Source organism: Trichomycterus rosablanca, chromosome 21 (genome assembly GCF_030014385.1).
Source record: "Trichomycterus rosablanca isolate fTriRos1 chromosome 21, fTriRos1.hap1, whole genome shotgun sequence".
In the NCBI taxonomy this organism is placed as follows: Eukaryota; Metazoa; Chordata; class Actinopteri; order Siluriformes; family Trichomycteridae; genus Trichomycterus; species Trichomycterus rosablanca.
The window spans coordinates 21,775,571-21,795,716 of record NC_086008.1 but is presented as its reverse complement, the minus strand read 5'-3'; the positions used below and the strand labels follow the sequence as shown (position 1 = coordinate 21,795,716).

The 20,146-nt window shown below is 39.3% G+C and overlaps 1 protein-coding gene across 1 annotated transcript; it reads right to left on the bottom strand.

The window, feature by feature from the left end:
- Positions 1 to 2: 2 nt before the first annotated feature.
- On the bottom strand, positions 3 to 18,215 carry LOC134335750 (deoxynucleoside triphosphate triphosphohydrolase SAMHD1-like). Its single transcript, XM_063018345.1, has 15 exons — positions 18,155 to 18,215; positions 17,942 to 18,038; positions 7,991 to 8,167; positions 7,736 to 7,851; positions 7,448 to 7,518; positions 6,206 to 6,361; positions 5,147 to 5,247; positions 4,957 to 5,068; positions 4,780 to 4,871; positions 4,217 to 4,320; positions 3,950 to 4,110; positions 3,721 to 3,801; positions 3,021 to 3,122; positions 2,763 to 2,896; positions 3 to 132 (listed from the first exon to the last, which is right to left on the bottom strand). The coding sequence occupies exons 1-15, from the start codon at positions 18,213 to 18,215 to the stop codon at positions 3 to 5; spliced, it is 1,695 nt and encodes a 564-aa protein (XP_062874415.1).
- Between the last annotated feature and the right edge of the window lie 1,931 nt (positions 18,216 to 20,146).

Sequence of the window (20,146 nt, the reverse complement as noted above, 5' to 3'; positions counted from 1 at the left end):
GGTTACAGAGACGCGTGTCCGATTATCGCCGGTAATCGTGAACAGGTCCGGTGCGCGTGCACGGTTGCGCGCATGGTAACCGCGACCCCCGGTTCAGCTCTCAGCTCGTGCAGTAACGTGCGTGCAGCTCCACTGATCGTGCACCCAGCATGCATGAGCACTATAAAGCCGGGGAGGTGAGGAGGAGTTCCTGCAGGGCATCCCCAAACCTCCACAGCCCCAACTCTCATACACACTTCTCAGATTACAGTCAGTCATTGTTTACAGTGTTTCATCATATACACGATCTTCTTCTCTGTACCATCACAGCAGCTTCTGTCGTGTTGTTTATATATTTATGGCCTCCACTGCACTCATTTAGGTTACATGGAACACTGGTCTCTTACCAAGGTCTGAGTAAAAACTGTCGCCTAATGTTGAAAGAAAAATTCAGCAGTTTAGGTGTGAATTAGAAGCTGCAGGAACATGAGGTTTACTGTCCACAGTCAGACGAGCTAGCGCAGGGAACAACACGACGCTCACTTGACCGTGGACAGTGTCACTGGAATCTTTTCGTTTCTGTTAGGATTCTTCTGCTTCTTTTTCTCTAATAAAACGGAACGCACAGACCAAACCATAAGTAGGCAGTTGTAGCCTAAGGGTTAAAGTACTGGACTAGTTATTGAAAGGGCGCTGGTTCAAGCCCCACCACTGTTGGGCCCTTGAGCAAGGCCCTCAACCCTCAATTGTTTAGATAATATAGCATCACAGTACTGTAAGTCGCTTTAGATAAAATTTTCTGCTACTAAATGCTGTAAACCTTCGGACATGAAACTTGGTCAACAGGTTGGTTTATATACATCTGTCCTTTCCCTCCCGCTACTCGGGCGCTCAAATGAGACCCGATTGGGCTGATGGTGGCGCTATAGCCAACCCCGTATGACGTATGACAAAATTCTTTGCCTCCCCTTTGACTTGTTTCACGGCCTTCAACCGTGTAGCTTCGCCCACCAGGATTTGGAGCTAATTTGCATAATATGTGAACCACAAACTCAAATGTGGTACCAAAGAGAATTTAGACTTTATTAAATATTAAAGAAATGTTGAAATTTCTGTACAGTGTCGTTACTAGATGCGGATCACAAACACGGATGGAGCCACGTGAGCTTAAAGCACACACACTGGTATATAACGGCGCTAAGAAAGACAGAGCACAGGAGCACAGGAGCACAGGAGAGTCGCAGGCTGTGGCAAAAATACGGTGTAACTGCATTGCTAGGTGGCGCCATAACAGGAATATCTTTGATTGTCCTGCTGGTATCAAACTTGGCATGGTGCTTCTGGATTCGTCCCATACTCATGTATTTGTGCTGGGACCCTGGAAATCTCAGCTTGCGGCTCTTTTATTTGGTTTTGTTGTTGTTGTGAGTGTTGCACTGTACATGACTGTAAACATGATTGTAAACATGAATTATGAAGTCTCAGTGATGCAAATACAAAACAAGATTCATGTGTTTTTGTTCACACAATGCTTTATTTCATTCACTGGATTGTTTATTTACTCATACAGACCTTTTATTTCTTATAATTCACACAGAACATGATGGTGTCCTCAATAGTATAGAAATCAACAATATGTTCCTGTACACAAACACACTTTCAAATAGTTGCGACTGAAGTTAAAATGCCAAGCCGAAATAATAAATGTTAAAAACGAGCGGGGTAAAATTTGATGGCTGCAAAGAATTTCAAAAACTTTGGAACGTTGTGATTGTTTACCACTGTGTTACATCTTCTTTCCTTTAACAATGTTCTGTAATGTGTTAGAAACTACAAACACCAACTTTACTTTTTTCTCTTTTGAAGAACAAGACGTTTAATATTACCAAATACAATTTGAAAACAGAGATTTGTTGGACCATCACAGACTAACTTGAGGCCAGAAGATGTTGACTTGTATTCATTGGTTTCATTAGTTGCCACGTGTGTTTATATGTAGTGCATTCAATATTGGGTTTTAAGCTTTACATTTGTGCACAATTGTCCCAGTTCTCTGAATCTTTTAATAATATTATGGACTGTAGATGGTGAAACCCCTAAATTCCTTGCAATCATGCATTGCAAAACATGCAACCCTCGACCATACTTGCTGATGATCAAGTCTATTTAAACAGGTATTTTGATCGTTCCACAAACTCCCCAGTCTTATTCAGCTGCTGTCCCAACTTTTTTGAAATGTGAAATAGGCATCAACGCAAAAGCTGTTTAAGACAATTTACACATCACTGCTTTCTGTTTTTATTTACATTTAACGTACTGTCCCAACTTTTTTGGAATTGGAGTTGTATATAAATTAACCAGCTGATTGAAAGCTTAAGTTGATTCCACTCCTCGTGCTAAAATCTAAAAAATAATCTTAAAAATTACACTCATCTCTATTTCGTTCCCATGCCGTGGCCTAGATTTATTAACTTCATTATTAAGGCTCACGTTAATATTTGTAAGGAGATCGGTTATATTAATTATGATTTTGTTTTGTTACCCTATTTCCATTTAAATCAAACAGCAATCTTTATAATAGGTGATAAAATATATAAACATTATTCTACCAATTACAACCAACCATCACCAACACACACCCACCCACCCACCCACCCACCCACCCACCCACACACACACACACACACACACACACACACACACACACACAAACTCTTTTCTCTTAATGTGGTTCTCATTATTACTCATTATTCTCATTAGGATGTTTTAGTTTTTTTTGGCACATGCGGCAGAGGTTTACTCTCATCCAGAATTTGTCTAAATTGTCCTTCAGTGTGGTAAGGATTTCTTGATTTGGTCCGGTGTAGAACATCATGACCTTCATTTCAGCGAATCTTTCTGGCAGAAGGTGTGAGATCTGCAAACACACAAAACACGTATAAAAACTGAGCAAATTTCACAGAATTAATTTATTTTGAAAGTCATTTACATCTACACTTCCGTAAAACAAGTGAAGTTATAAGAGTTTTGGTTGGACTTACCTCCTTTTTTTCCAGTTTTACTGCTTTGTCTTTGTTGTTTTTTCTGTAGAATAGGAGTTTCTCAATGGGATCCTTGTCCATTCCATAATTTAATTTGGCCCTCTGTAATATAAAAAAACACAGAGTTAGTAATTAATAAAGAACAAATAAAAACAAACTGCAGCGAAGTTGGTCAGGGCGACTGACTTGTAAAGGTGACATTTAGTGATAGTCTATATCAGCGGTACCCAACCTATTTTTGCTAGAACCTATAAAAACACAAAGTGCATAACAATACTGCTCACCAGTGATAGAAAATCAGTGTGAACCCTGAGCTTTTTTGCTGCAATGAAAGTTGCTCTTCAAAGACATTTGTTTTTTTGCTCATTTTAGCTGCTTGTGGGATTTTTGGTATCACATGACTGAAATAGGTGTCAAACACATCAAGAGGAACAGAGATGTTATTAAAAGAGAATGTGGTTTTTCAAAATAAAACATCTTTCAGAGAGAAGCCTGATAATAAATGATATAATTGTCTATTATTAATTACTTGTTTACTATGTTTGCTTTTATAGACTAAATGTTGTGTGTAAAATAACAAAGGCCACTGATATGTGCATACTTATACTAATGCCCATGTAGTGAATGTCCGAGTGTGTTAATTCTTAAACACTAAACACTTTATTTTAAACACTTCACATAACTGCATTTCTGTACTCACTTTCACTCTGATGTCTTTAATGTCAACTTTCTGAAGATCTTCTGGCCAACTGAGATCTTGAAGCCAATTCTTCACAATTTTCTAGAAACACACACACACACACACACACACACACACACACACACACACACACACACACACACACACACACACACACAGCTTCACATCACAAAGCGTGGCAACGTTGATTATTTATAAGTGCACTCAAGATTTAAAAATGTGTTAAAACCTTCCACTCTTCATCAGTATTAAAACTTTCAATGATTTCAGGGTCAAATTTATCTCCTCCAACAAACTTGTAAAGATCACGAGTCTCAATTCTCTCAATAATTTTCTTCGCAGGTTCAAGTTTAGGATTTGAAGAGCGCATGATGTCCTGTAGAATGTTGTCTGTACAAATAAAGAAATGAATGTCAAAAACACCAACACCAACACCAACATCTGATATTAAAAAGCAGTTAAAAAGTATTTTTATACTAATAAATGAAGTGAGAACCTGTAAATCTCAGATAGACCTCAGGGTCCTTTACAGCCTCAGAGATCTTAAGACTTTTTTCTAGCTCGAAGTGATTGTCTGCTGCCAGCAGTGCATCAACAATCCTAGAAAGAAATATATATATATATATATATAAAATTCTGTAAATGATTCCGCGATTTATTAATAAAGTACAATTACAATTATTACTTTTATTTTAAAAAGTCATAACAAAAGGGAAACAGTTTATGTTCTAACTGTTCTAACAATCTAACTAAAATAACATAGAGTTATAATGTTCAAACATGTTAATGGGCATATCTCTAAATTAATTACTTCTCCAAAAGTTAATGTGATGATGAAGTGTGAGTTTCCCTGATGCTTCCTTGGTGGCCATTAAATAAAATCACACAACCCTGGTTAGTGACAAATCTGTTCTTGATGGTAAATACAGGTGAATTACCTACATGTGTTTTCTTACAACTGTACACCAGCCCACCAGCTTTTTAGGATAAAAGACCATCTAAACAAAAGCCGTGTAAACCACCCATGTGAGTTCAGTATGATTTTAAAGGTGAACTTACATGGTCTGAATTGCCTCTGTAACCCTGTGATGGCAGGCATTATTGTAAAGCAGGTAGCGAACGTGAAAGATTTCGTACATGTTGAGCGCTTCCTGGGGTAAATAAAAGAAAAAGTGCAACATTATTTTTTATTAAACCTCCACACATGGTTCATAACAGAATGTTTTTATTGTTTACCTTGTCTCTCATGCAGATCTGATTAATTCCTTTTTCATTTTTGCAAACTCGTGCAAACATCACAAAGCGCTCATGGGAGAAGTTGTTTTTCATCCCAAGATGGAGGCAATCCCTGTAATAATTACAATTATATTTAGTACGATTAATGATACACAGATCAGTTTTCAGTAAGAAATAAAACACTACTCACCTACTGAAATAATCCATTTTATCCACGTCGATCCCTGTGGTTTTATTGGCCAAAATGTCAAACAGGAACAATTTTTCTTCTGATCTTTCTTTATACGGCCACTGTATAAAATAAAACATCAGATTTACACCAGGTTGTAGTTTGTGTAGTGGTGTTGATATATAACAGTAATGTGTTTGTTGATGGTGTGAAACAGAATTGTGTTTGCAGGGCGAAACAAAATGTAGTTAGCTGAAAATTTAATTAAGCATAACTGGCTACACGTGGGGCAACTAGAAACTGAGCTCAGTAGCAGGTCATGCACAACAGACACAATAATTCTGTGCTACTGCAATTATAAATCTCCTTACAATCTCCTGACCTAAAAACTTGTTCAGTTAAAAATTCGCTAATGTTAAAAATTTTACTAATATAAAATTATTGTCAATTAATGTTAATTATTCATAAAACAGCACATTACACATTTACTAATAGAATTTTAACTACAAATATTAAAATAGAGACATTGCATATTTATTTAGAAATCTTGTTTTTAAATATTTATACTTTTAAAATGAGCCAAAACATGTTTCATAGTAATTGTTCCCTTATTTGCCCCCCTTAACTTAAAAAAAAAAAAAAAAAATCTTAGTGATATATTGCCTGCACTAGGAGTGTTAGTATTATTGAACACATAAGTGTCTCTGTATGCTGTCTGTGAGGCTCCGTCACTGCCTGGCTACAGCGCATGTTGGAGGGTGTGCGGACAGTTTAGGCTCTCCTCTCCTCGGTTGGTGCTGGTTGTTGCAAGAAGCAGGTCATTTGGGAAACTGTCTAGAAATAGACTGGGAGATAACTAAGATTAAAAAAGTAATGGCACTCACACTGTAACTCAGTGGCGTCCCAGAGCCTTAAAATGGCGTTCTAGCCCCTCCCAGATCAAGTTTTTCTAATTTTAACTAGCTAAGTTATTTTACTAAATAAATGTATTTAGTGGACACAAGAGTGATAGGTGTTGGATAACATTATTTATTTGTGTGGTGGTGGTACATTAAAAAATAGAAGAAGTAGTATAATTACAGGATTCGGTTTTGAGCCAGAAATGAGATCCTTGATGAACTGGAAATCCTCTTGTGTAAACTCCTTTCCATTACCAATACTTTTCATCTTCTCCTGCAGCTTCTCCTTTTTTTTAGCAATCAGGTGATCAAACATGATGATCGATTGTTTTTCATGCTGTTGCACAAGAAGAGATTTAAAATCATTAGTGATCACAGCTTTTCACAATTATAAAGCCCAATCATTGGAGTTTGGGGTGATGAGGCTACAAATCGTTCTCTCTCAGTGCCAGACCCAAGGCCAGGATAAATAAGAGGGGCATCCAGCATAAAAACTGTCCCAAACCAAATGTGTGGGTGAATGATCCACTGTGGCGTCCACTAACAGGAGCGGCCTAAAGAAATTATTCATCATTTATACTAGTTCACGATAAAAATTTGCTTTCCGCCTCGTGTTTAATATTCTTTTATCATGTAGAGTTTTAAAATTTGACAATGATAATCACATTTGAGATTCTTGGCCTCATACATCATTAGTTAAGTAATAAGAATTAAAATAGATCATCCTTTGTATTAAATTGTGACATCAGGTGACAGTATAACAGTAAAATATACAGAATAAACTGAATACTGTGTTACAAAAAAACCCAAAAACATAATAATCTTACCTCCCACTTCTCTTCACCTCCCGCTGTTCCTGAAGGCTTTAGAAAAAAATGAGAAATACTTATTGTACTGTAAACTACCAGACTACATCATATTATCATCATCACTATTAAGAGTTACTTTTAGTGACTTTTTTGTGCATTGTGTAGTTTGGGGCACAGCAGCTGTAGCTCAGAAAGATTTTACAAAATGCTTTTCTGGTAATACAGATGAACAGTAAAAATGTGACAATTGACAATAAAATAACTGTATTTATATTCTGGTGACCTTCAGGTTCATGTAGCGCTACCTAAGAGCGTGTTCACTGGTCATTATGTATTAATGCTACAGGTGTATTTAACCACACTTTTACTGGTTTTAGGTAAAAAGCTCAACAGTTTCTGGGGGATTTGTTATAATTTAATGACAGTATAAATATTAGATGTGATTGGAGTATAATTGTAGAGCGTACATAGTGATGTTAAAATAACTAACATTTTGACCCAGTTACCAATTTCAATTTTAAGAATCACATAATCCACAGTCATAACCTTTTAATCATCATATTTAAATTTCAAGGCACAAAAAACTGTTTGGTTTTACACATAAAATTCAGTACATTGCTTAATAAAACTACCTTTGATGTCCTCTTCATAAAATCCTCAAACAAGTGTGAGAAAGGGCCGTGACCTTAATATGAGAAAAAGACGTCACACAAAATCAGTTTACATAAATAATATCTATCCATATATAAAATATATATATATTGTTATTAAACTTGGTGGTAAACATTTAAAACGTGCAGGTTGTGTTAATTTGACCTCCTTTCTCTTGGTCAGACCAATAAATAAATGAAACATGATTTAAACCCTTGTGATGATTAAACAGTGTGTGTTGAATAACTCACCCAGGTCGTGACACAGCGCTGCAATCTGGATACAGAGTTTATCTTTGTATGTTATACCCAAGTCCTCTTGGTTTTCCATCAGACTTTGTACAAGCTGCCCGGCCAGATGAGCCACACTGGAATAAATAAAACGTTGTAGAATAAAGTGCTAAAGAATTATTAACCCTGACAAAAATAGAACTATTAGGACATTTTTCAATAATTGATGGCGTTCAACATAATTTTCTGTTCATATAAAAGCATGAGTGACTTTACCCGATGGAGTGCTCGAAGCGGTTGTGAGAAGCTCCTTGAAAGACGTAATAACCTCCACCAAGCTGCTTGATGTTCCTCAGGCGCTGAAACTCCGGAGTGTCGATGATTTCCAGCAGCACAGAATCCATCTTGATGTGGCCATGGACAGAGTCGTTAAAGATCTGTGATTGAGATGAACTGAATTCATTACAATAAATAATTACAATTATTTGTGTCTCTGTTTGTAATTCACACCCATGATGCCACTGCCAAGGTTTGTACCAGTCATTAAAGTCTGCAGGTATGTGCATTTGTAACTGAAAGGACTTAAACATCAAAGAACTGAACATATTTCAGTGGTAGTGCAGTTACAATCTTCTCACCTTGTACTCATCCACAGCTTCACTTTTCTAAAGGAAGAGAAGTAAAAAAGGAATCATTATTAGTAGGGTTATAAGAAATATTTGTTCATTTTATTCACAGATAGACTCCATAGACTTTGTGATACTCTTTATTATTTCCTCTGTCTGTTCTTCTGGTGAATGCTTGGCCTGTGTCTGAGTGGTGGACTGAGTAGCTGGCAGTTGCACCAAAGCGCTGTCACTCTGTTTGTTTTGTTTCCTTGTCATTTCTGTTCTTGGTTGATGAATGGTGAAGCAAACAAACACCATTTTTACACCATGAGTGGCATAAAGTCACCCAACAACAATGTTAAAGAACAGCATCAAAGACTGGTGAAGAGTGTGCCAATACTGATAAATCTAACTTCTGACGTCACAATTTAATAAATGTTTAAATTTAAAAATAAACTACATGCACATAGTTTACATACTTAATGTTCTTTATTGCAAGGTACAAATAATAAACACATACAATTAATTGCATCAAATTTAATAAAACTGGTGATAAAAAAAAAGCAATGTCGAATCACTTTATGGTTTCACTTTTGTACATCCTTACCTTTTCTGATGACATGATTTATCTTTGCTTGATCCTGAAGTCTCACCCTGAGTCAGAAAGAAAACAAACTAAAAAAAGATTGTTTAAAATTAATGGGACACCAACTCATCCTGGGCGCATGTATGAATTATTATAAATTTATTTAGGCTAAATATATGCAAGGGACTCGTAGGTCATGACAGTTTGGACATTTCAATGATTTCTGCAAATGTTTTGAAAACGTTCTAACTCAGAGACAATTTAACTAAAGCATTTTTTTCTTTTCTTTTTTAATTGTTTATAAGCAACTTGATACGCTGACTAAAACCAGTCTGATCCTGGCAATAGACCACTGTTCCATGTACTTTTTATAGGTGCAGTCAAACTAGTCTTATTTAATAAGCACAACAATAACAGAATTTCCTGCATTATCAAATTAATCCAAATTAATGATTCAAGTTGCAACAGATTTTACATTTAAGAAAAAAAGAGAGACATAAACGGGAGAATGTAAATTGTAAAAAAAAAAAAAAACAAGGAGAAAGAAAAACGTCACTTATAAGTGTATGTACATGGTTAAATTGTACACTGATAACAAACAAAATGCTAAAATATTGTAATAATTTATTAGAATTTATACATGCAAAGGAAATGAATATACAACAAAATTTATAGTGATGGTTTATCATTAAATTCTGACTTACCTTTCAGATAATATGGAAGAGCAAAATAAGAGCAATACGTTTAGCATATCGCCTTATATTCTGGAAGTTTGGTCACACCCCTGTTTAAACATTTGGTATAATGACGCACCTCTGATTAAACGTTATTTTGGTTGCCTCCTGCAATGAACAATTATGAATAAGGTTATACTGGAATGTCTACATTCAAGAAATGCAACCTCATTCTAATAGAAACTACATTAAAAACAGCTGATGGGTTTGGAATGTGGTGTAACTATGATCTGTCCCTTTAATCCACATTACACAGTTCTAACATAAATACATTTGTTCCATTTAAAAAAGGTGTGGTAAGTGGTGCACACACAGTGAATCTAAAATATAAGAAAGCATTTAGGTTTTCACTTGATGAACACTCTAAATCACAGTTTTGCTCCAAATGCAAGTTGCATCAGTTAGCACAGTTTGGGCACCTACTAACACTGGCCTAGACGGGAGACTCAATAAGGTCCTGGTGTGTTCTTACAGGTATCTGGAGCCATCTGCTCCCACAGATACTCAAGTCTGGGGAATTAGGGGGCCAGCGTGGTACTTGGAAGTCTGGGTCATGCTCTTCCAACCAATGTTGGACATTTCTAGCCGCGTGACGTGTCGCATCATGCCGCTGGAAGATCCCATCCTGTACATGATCTGTAGGGATGGATTAATACCCAAATTGGTTGATTTGAGTGCCTTCCACACCTTGCATACCCACTGAGCCAGCTCACCAAACGTGAATTCCATCATGAGCAACACACTGCAGGCGTCGAAAGTAGGTAGTGGTCATAATCATGTGATTCGACAGTGTACTTCTTACAGAACAGAAAGAAGTTTTGGCTTTAACATCAGACCACATAAGACCAGACGGTGGGGAATCGTACAACGTCCGTGTCCCTAGGCAGCGTGGTGGCAGTGCCACAGTTTCTGGCTCTGTTTAAAGGTTTGGGAAAGAAGCTGTAAAACTTTGCAGATTGGTATTAAAGAATAATGGTCTGGTATGAATTAGAAGCTGCTGAAACATGGGTGTAACCGTCCACAGTCAATCAAACAGTGGAATAAGCTCATGCAAGAAAGGAGCCAGCCTGCTTTTGTCTTCATCCACACAATGAGCCGAAACCTCAGTCGATCGTTACAGTGTTAATCTGCCTACGAGCCCATAAAAATAGGTCGGGTTTGACTGTATTCATTAAAAACTACAGTGGAACAGTGGTCTCTTGCCAAGGTTTATTCCCTGATGCTAAACTCATATTTGTCTGAGCTTAGAGGCTGACATGCAAGACAAAGACCCCCGGCTTCTGATGTTGGCGGGTCTGCAGTTTGGTGGCTGTCACATTTCATCTGATCATCTCAACAGAATTCACTCTGAGAACAGGTGAAGAATTTACTCCTTTACAAACATCTAAACAATTCCTGCACTACTGACTACTATGAAATGTTTGTTTGGTTGTGTAACTAAAGCTTACTGTAGTAAAAACTAACCTACTAAACCTTTGACACACTAAACGTGGCTGGACCAGCATTACCACCTTCAACGGATTAGTTTGCTGACGTTATTATATTTGCTGTAGACACACCTGGTGTATCACATTTTCCTGTTATTTACACAAACAATTACGAGGGATCTTTAAAGTTTACACACTTTTATATTGTGGTTCTGCTCGGTGAGGGTGGAGGAGGAGTAATCAGTCGTGTCTGAGAGACTGAGAGACGGGTATAGTCTGGATTTAGTTTCGTCTGATCTTCACCTTTTTGGACGCTAAAAGAAGCTTTAAGAGGAAGAAGATTTTCATGTGATGATGATGTTAAAGCAGTGACGCATCAGTGGCTACGAGCTCAACCAAACACATTTTTTGCTGACGGTGTTTAAAAGTCGGTACGATGCTGGAAAAATGCATCGGAAGGCGACGAAGTGAAGAAGTTTGTTTTTGAAATTCTTAATAAACAAAGTAAAAAAAAAAGCAGAAACACTTTGATAGACTAAACACCTAAATTCAATCATTAGGAGGGGTGTCCACATACATTTGGCCATTTTCTGCAACTTTTTTCCTAAAACCAAATGATAATGACACATCATTCTTTATTTAAAAACCTTTCTTAAAATCTGTTGGGTCAAAATATCAATACAGAACATTTTAATTATTAATTCTGTGATGTAGAAACTTCTAGTGTTGTGTAATTTTCGTGGCTTGGCCTCTCAATACCTGGTTGGTTATCATGTATGTAACAGTGGTCTCATGCCACAGTCTGTAAAGAAAACCTAAACTTTTACACACAGCACAAGAAGCACCAATAATTTATCTGCCATGAAGTGGAAGCTGCTGAATCATGGGTGTTACGCTGAAATGCTGCTGCTGGTGTTACATTTAATGGTGAACTTTTGAGGTGCTGATTTGATCCATTTAGTTGCACTTGTTGCTGTTAAAGGTGGTTAGACCAGTTGTAGAGCCAGGGTGTAGTTATTTCTTCTCACAATGGTGTTTGTACTTTACTGTGTCCTTGGTTTTCGATGTGAACCCTAACGTCTCGTCCTAATCAGATACTCCTGCACTACCTAATATTTTTAGTACTGAATGTAATATTTTTAGTACTGAATGTAATATTTTTAGTACTGAATATAATATTTTAGTACTGAATGTAATATTTTAGTACTGAATGTAATATTTTAGTACTGAATGTAATACTCACTAGTACAGAATCTGAAACACGTTTATACACAGACTGATCTCATCAACTTTCCACCCGCATCTATTCAAACATAAACCAAACAATCCAGAGGAAGCTGGAGATTTCAGGCACTTCTCATTTTTAAAAAGTGATATTTTACAATTGAAGCAGGAATAATTGTTGCTCTGCTTCTTCTTTTTACCATCATTATTGTTCTGTTAGCATTAAACACGTGTTTGTGTGTATGTGTTTGTGTATGTGTGTGTGTGTGTGTGGGGGGGGGGGGTTGTGTAGTTGTGAACACCAGTCTGAGCACCTTGGGGCGATGTTGTTCCACACCCGCTCTGATTAAATAGATGTGAAGCGCTAAGCTAACAAAACGAGTGTTAAAGGTGGTTAAACCAGTTTTAAAGCTAGGGTGTAGTTATTTTTTCTCACAGTGGTGTTTGTATTTTATTGTGTCCAGGGTTTTTAATGTTGTTTGTTTGTTTATTAGGATTGTAACGTCATGTTTTACACTTTTGGTTACATTCATGACAGGAACGGTAGTCACTCATTACACAAGATTCATCAGTTCGAACTCAGTCATGGACAATTTTGTGTCTCCAGCTCACCTCACTTGCACGTTTTGGACTGTGGGAGGAAACTGGAGCACCCAGAGTAAACCCACACAAGCACAGGGAGAACATGCAAACTCCACACAGAAAGGACCCGAACCGGGACTGCTCCACCTGGGGATCGAACCCAGGGCCTTCTTGCTGTAAGGCAACAGTATTACCCACTTAGCCACTTTGAAAACTTAGCCAGGTTATGTCATTAATAGCTCGTGCTGCTGCTGAAATGTTGCTGCTGTGTCTCAGGCTGTTGATATTACGTTGCTAGCCGGTTGCTACTGGTACTTCTGGTGCTACTGGTACTTCTGGTGCTACTGGTACTTCTGGTGGTAGCTGAGAATACGAGTAAGAAAACTGAAGACGATGATGAAATAGAAAAGAATAAATAAAATATTTTATATAAATTAGATATCAGTGTTTTGTGCATTGCAGTCTCCAAGGAACAGCCAGCCAATTAACCCTAACATCTCGTCCTAATCAGACACTGCTGCACTATCTAATATTAGTACTGAATGTAATATTTTAATACTGAATGTAATATTGAATGTAATATTGTTAGTACTGAATGTAATATTTTAGTACTGAATGTAATATTGTTAGTACTGAATTTAATATTTTTAGTACTGAATGTAATATTGTTAGTACTGAATTTAATATTTTTAGTACTGAATGTAATACTGTTAGTACTGAATGTAATATTTTTAGTACTGAATGTAATATTTTTAGTACTGAATGTAATATTGTTAGTACTGAATGTAATATTTTTAGTACTGAATGTAATATTTTAGTACTGAATGTAATATTGTTAGTACTGAATGTAATATTGTTAGTACTGAATGTAATATTTTTAGTACTGAATGTAATATTTTTAGTACTGAATGTAATATTGTTAGTACTGAATGTAATATTTTTAGTACTGAATGTAATATTTTTAGTACTGAATGTAATACTGTTAGTACTGAATGTAATATTTTTAGTACTGAATGTAATATTTTTAGTACTGAATGTAATATTTTTAGTACTGAATGTAATATTGTTAGTACTGAATGTAATATTTTTAGTACTGAATGTAATATTTTTAGTACTGAATGTAATACTGTTAGTACTGAATGTAATATTTTTAGTACTGAATGTAATATTTTTAGTACTGAATGTAATATTTTTAGTACTGAATGTAATATTTTTAGTACTGAATGTAATATTGTTAGTACTGAATGTAATATTTTAGTACTGAATGTAATATTTTTAGTACTGAATGTAATATTTTTAGTACTGAATGTAATACTGTTAGTACTGAATGTAATATTTTAGTACTGAATGTAATATTGTTAGTACTGAATGTAATATTGTTAGTACTGAATGTAATATTTTAGTACTGAATGTAATACTCACTAGTACAGAATCTGAAACACGTTTATACACAGACTGATCTCATCAACTTTCCACCCGCATCTATTCAAACATAAACCAAACAATCCAGAGGAAGCTGGAGATTTCAGGCACTTCTCATTTTTAAAAAGTGATATTTTACAATTGAAGCAGGAATAATTGTTGCTCTGCTTCTTCTTTTTACTATCATTATTGTTCTGTTAGCATTAAACACGTGTGTTTGTGTGTGTGTGTGTGTGTGTGTGTGTGTGTGTGTGTGTGTGTGTGTGTGTGTGTGTGTGTGTGTGTAGTTGTGAACACCAGGGGGCGATGTTGTTCCACACCCGCTCTGATTAAATAGACGTGCAGCGCCAATGAAGCGCTATGCTAACAACAACAACAACATATTAGCCGGGGAGAGAAACAAAAAATAAATAAAATATTAATAACAGTCAAATAAAGTAAATAAAACACATGACATGTAATAAAAGAAAGTGCATGTATTATTATAGTAAAATAAGCATCCACAGAGAAATATTAGTATACTAAACGAAACAAAAATAAATTACAAAATGATAAACAAGATTATTTACATAAAATACCAAAATCAACACAAAATTTCCACGTTTTTATAACTTTCTTATTACAGGACAAAGATAAATCTCTCACATAAAACTCTACATCTTTAATAAAGTGATAAAAAAAAACTAGGTTTACTTTATGTGTGTAGAACATTTATGTGCCAATGAACTAAATTACACAAGAAATATTTATTCTTTAAAACGTTTTGGGAGTCTGTAAACCCAAATAAAACAATTACAAAACAAAGTACAAATGTATTATGGATAAAGTTCAGAATACAGCTGACAATATCATGTATTAGTTATCCACAGAATTTAGGGTACATGAATGGAAACCCTACATTTCACACAAGAAGGGATTTTACTGGATTAATTTGGTGAATTAACTCATAAGAAACCTCCTAATTTTATTTATTTGTCAATAAATACTCCTTAAGAAGCATCCAAACCTTCTTCCTACTAATATCTCTAATATTTTTCCCCAAATTGAAGTTACACACGGAACTGAAGTGTCATTCTAAAATAATAACGCCCAAATATTCCTGATTTTTTTGGCTGGGCTCTTTATTACCCCCCACTCTGAACTCTATTGTGTGTTCCACGTTCCACATCTGCCTACTTTTCGTTAATGGAGAGGAACACTGTTCTGTATTCTGCAACAAGCAAACATAGTGTTTTCAGTCACCAAAACAGCACAAATGCTGTTTATATAAATTTCTGACTTTTGGGTTGTATTTTCTAGGATCCACAGTGCTGAGTGTAAAGATTCGGTCCAAACTAAGTTATAGGATCCAAATGTGTGGAGTGCAAGAGAAAGCACATGTGAGTCCAGGTGAACTCTGGTTCTCAGCCTCACCGATGATCTTGCAGCTAAATGGAATCTCCTTAAAGAACAGCTACTAGAGCGACGTCCAGAATCTCTCCCCTTTGGAGAGCAGGTCGCTCCTCGATCCAACCGTGGCGAGTCTCGTTCTAAACCCCGACCGTTGTCTTGCTTCCTGCAGGCCTGATTTAACGAGGAGCGCTCGGCGTTCAGGTGGGCGGTAATTATCGGGCCCGGCCGCCGCGTTTCCGACACAACTTTTCCACCTCGGAGTGTGAATGACGGCTCTGTTTAATTGCAGCAGATTTCTCCTGGCAGCCGATGAATATGGATGAGGACGCGAGCGGGAACGCTTTACGAAATTAAAGCGGTTTATGAGCGCGCGGCGGCGGCGGCAACATCTGCAGGACGAACAGAGAAAATCTGTCATGGCAGGCTGTTCATTTATCGCCGTGGATGGAGGAGTGTGTGCGTGTGAGTGTGTGAGTGTGTGTGTGTGTGTATGTGTTTGGGGGGGCTGAAATCTTCTGATACAATATGATGAGCGTTTAGAGTCGATCTCACAGCCTCCATCACACCACCTGGTATTGATTATTTTCTTATAGCAGCGTTATGTGATGGACAAAAGTATTTGGACGCCCCTTCAAATTACAGCCACGACAGGTGCTAACAGGTGTAATAAATCATGTCCAAACTTGTAGCACCAGTTAAGGGAAGGCCCTGTCCCGTTCCAGCATGACTGTGCACCTGTGCAGAGCCCTGACCTAAATGGAATTGACTGATCAATCAATCAATGGCCTGGATGGGCACAAATTCCCATAAACAGACTTACCTCAAAGATTTAGCAGACGATTTTATCTAAAGCCTAAGCAAGTCTAAGCAATTGAGGGTTGAGGACCTTGCTCAAGGGTCCAACAGTGGCAACCTGGCAGTAGGGGGGCTTGGAACTAGCAACCTTTTGATTACTAGTCCAGTACCTACAGTTATTTTAAGTTATCTCAGTTTGTGTGTTTGATGATGAAAACCAGCCAACTGTGGAGCTACAAGATTGAAGTGTCTCCACGTCCCACCATCAGGAACCCTGGTGGTGATGGAACCGCTCCAGCATGGTTCATCCCAGGTGACAGGAGCTCCGGCGTGATCGTTCCCGGCTCCGTGTCATCAGCAGGAGCGGGGAGCGTCTGCGGGGCTAACTGATAGCCCGAGCGTTCATGCTAATGAATCGACTCTGCATTCCAGAGAGTTCTGGATTCGAGACCCGCGACTCTAATACGCCGAGAGAGAGAGACGGGCGCGCTCATGAATCAGAGTGATGGCTGACGGATCGTCACCGCCGACGGGCGACGCAGGAGTGGAGACGCCGCCTTCCGCGAGCTAACAGATGGGCCGAGTGATTTAGAGATGCCGCCTCACAGAAAATAGGTTAATTAGGCCGATAAACAAAAACGTGTCGGGGTTGGCGCGGCGACTCGGATAGTTTAACAGCCGCCGTCACGAGGTCGTCGTTCATCTTTCCGGCTCCCGTCAGACGGGTCAGACAGGTTTCCTCCGGTTGAAAGAGCTAACGCCGCAGCCTGCGTGACGTTAGCATTCCACGCAACGTGCTGCTGATTTTTTGAACCCGCCTGACAGCTTATTTAGCTGCGCGAAAGGGCGCGGAGAGGGCATCGGGCTGCAGTTGTGTGATGCTTAACGCTATAACCAGGAGCACATTTAGCACAGGGGCGCAGGGTGCGGAATGGGACGTGACTAGACAACCGGCGCAGTCGGCTCGTTATTAATGACATTGCCACCATATCAATGGTAACCGCGCCATCCTGATCGTTGTTCAGTGGGCCTGAAGCCTGCCTGGCACCACCTGGTGGAACAGTGGGTAAGGGCGCCAAAGAGTGCACCTTCTTCTTGCCAGAATTTATAGCAGACCTTGTTTTAATGGCTATTGGATCAAGTATGACCATCCGGACGCTTTTCCTCTTGGTGTAAGGTGACAGTTTGGGTTTTTGCTTTCCAACGTTAGCAAGACGGAGTTGTTCGTTCACTCAGGGACCCAAAATAAACCCCCAAGGTTCTTATCCCTGAAGCGCCGCTTCATTTCTTTCATCTGGATGATCGAGGGCTGTCGTGTTTGCCATAATATGACTTTCATAATAAAGGCAAACAGCTCCATTCCTCTGTGTGGTGCCTGGACGTGGCGCCGGTCTGAAAACCATCAAATCTCGACACTGGACCGCTTTTAAACTGGTGCCTTGCGTTCCCGTAATCACATGGCCCCGGGACGACTGGGTTTTAGATCCTTCTGGTTCACGTCTTCGTTCTTTGACGTTGAACTGAACAGCGTGAGGTCGAGCAAAACTTTAAGTTCTGGAAGTGAAATAAAAACGCTCACCGACGTAGCATCACACTAGCGACCGTCTCACAGGAAGCTAATTTATACTAATCCGCTCTTTCTGGCTGTTATAGCCTCCGGCAAAACGCACCTCCGGAGTGACCCGCGGTCCACCGCAGCTCATTACGGATGCCGGGCGGCGGCGTCCTCATCCCGAGCCGCGGCTCTTTAATCTGGCCGATCGTTCTCCATCCCGTCCGCTCGGCCTGTTCTGACAGATATTCCCCGATCGCGGCGTATCGATCGTCGTTTTAACATCTGACGGAGCGACTCCTCTCCGCCCACTCCGCCGTGCTCGATATTTTGTTTGGGGATTACGGCTCACATTTAATTAACCCGCGCGCCCCGGACGCAGATCAATCGGCTTACCGCCGTGTTTCTTCTTCTTTTCAGGATGTTCGGCGGCGTATCGAGCGTCTGAGCTTCGTCTTTGTGATCTTCAGAGGAAACTTCCAGACGTTTGATCCCCGACGAGGCGACAAGCGACGCTGTCCGATCAGGTCTCATCAAGCCAACGACTGATGATGCTCAGCCTGGTGTTCATTCTCATAACCACACGACCCCGGGACTGCGACCTTACATCCTTCTGAATACAACCAATAATTTGTGATCATATGATGTCACAATGCAGGACATGACGTCACACAGCAGGACATGACGTCACACCGTAGGACATGATGTCACACCGCAGGACATGATGTCACACCACAGGACATGATGGTACAGAGCAGGACATGACGTCACACCACAGGACATGATGTCACACCGCAGGACATTATGTCACACCGCAGGACATGACGTCACACAGCAGGACATGATGGTACAGTGCAGGACATGATGTCACACCGCAGGACATGATGTCACACCGCAGGAAATTACGTCACACCGCAGGACATGACCTCACACCGTAGGACATGATGTCACACCATAGCACATGACGTCACACCACAGGACATGAAATCACACCGGAGGACATGACGTCACATCGAAAAACATGAGGTCAAACCGCAGGACATGACGGTACAGTGCAGGTCCAAGTCTGCTGTAATAGTTTGGTTTGACTTTTACTGGTCGGAGTCCTGACCACAGCTCCATCATAAATATGTGGACTAAAGGAAAAAAGGTCAAACGACGACGGCACAGAGACGACAAACGACAAACGATTCGGTTGTGATGAATTACAGTGAAGAACCGGAACAGTCGGGATCAATCGGTTTTGTGTTCCGGTTTGCCGGACGACCCATTTCCCTAAAAATAAATAACGAGGTCCTGGAGACTGATGAGGGTGTGAGGCGCAGTTCTCCCAGAGACACTCGCTCTTTAATATAATAAATAAATAAATAAATAAATAAATCGAGGCTGAGGTGTTTTTCCCTGATGAATTCAGTCTGTAGTGGAAACGTTTCGTTTTTTTTCTTGTTGTTTCCATTTAGTTCTCGTGTTTTTTACGATTCCTGATAAATCGCTCTGGAGGAAGAATTTCAGTAAAAAAAAGAGGAAAAATGGTGGGACCCTCGGTACAGCGCCGCTGATCGGTGATTCATCTTCCCTCGTTCGGCCGGCAGATGCTTTTGGAAATGAGAATCGTGGGAGATGGGGGAGCGAATGCCGGCGTCCTCGGTAAAGCGTCGCTTTGTCACTTTCATGGCTCGGCGTGTTTACTCCGGCCCGCTACTGAGCAGATGCGCAAACACCGAGGCGATAACGCCGCCGCCGACCCGCTTAACGAAGACGGATGCACACAAATGATTTTCCAGATCAATAAAGCTCCTGTCGGCAGATATCGTTCAGTTCCGTGAGATCACAGGCTCAAACCGGCATCAGCGGTCCCTCCGTCCAGGCAACACCAACGATCAGTGGATCGTCCTGACCGGGAGAAGGTGGTCAGTTAAAATAAATCCAAACCTTTACAGCTTGGGCTACACGTTTTGTTCAGACCCATTCCTTTTTCTTCCTTGCTGGATCCCGGCCAGCACAAGCAGTCATCTGGATTTGTGGGCCTCATCTGAAGGTCTCTCACAAACCCAGAGCCCGGCAGGTTATGACGACTCGAACCACAAATATGAGTACAAGAGACCAGCAT

What these genes read in the sequence shown, in the direction of transcription:
- LOC134335750 (XM_063018345.1), bottom strand. Translation starts at nt 18,215, where the DNA reads ATGAGGACGCCGCCGCCCGGCATCCGTAATGAGCTGCGGTGGACCGCG. An exon ending in GACCGCGGGTCACTCCGGAG is followed by an intron (nt 18,039 to 18,154) that starts GTGCGTTTTGCC and finishes TTTCACTTCCAG; the next exon opens with AACTTAAAGTTTTGCTCGAC. An exon ending in AGCGCTGTGTCACGACCTGG is followed by an intron (nt 7,519 to 7,735) that starts GTGAGTTATTCA and finishes TCTCATATTAAG; the next exon opens with GTCACGGCCCTTTCTCACAC.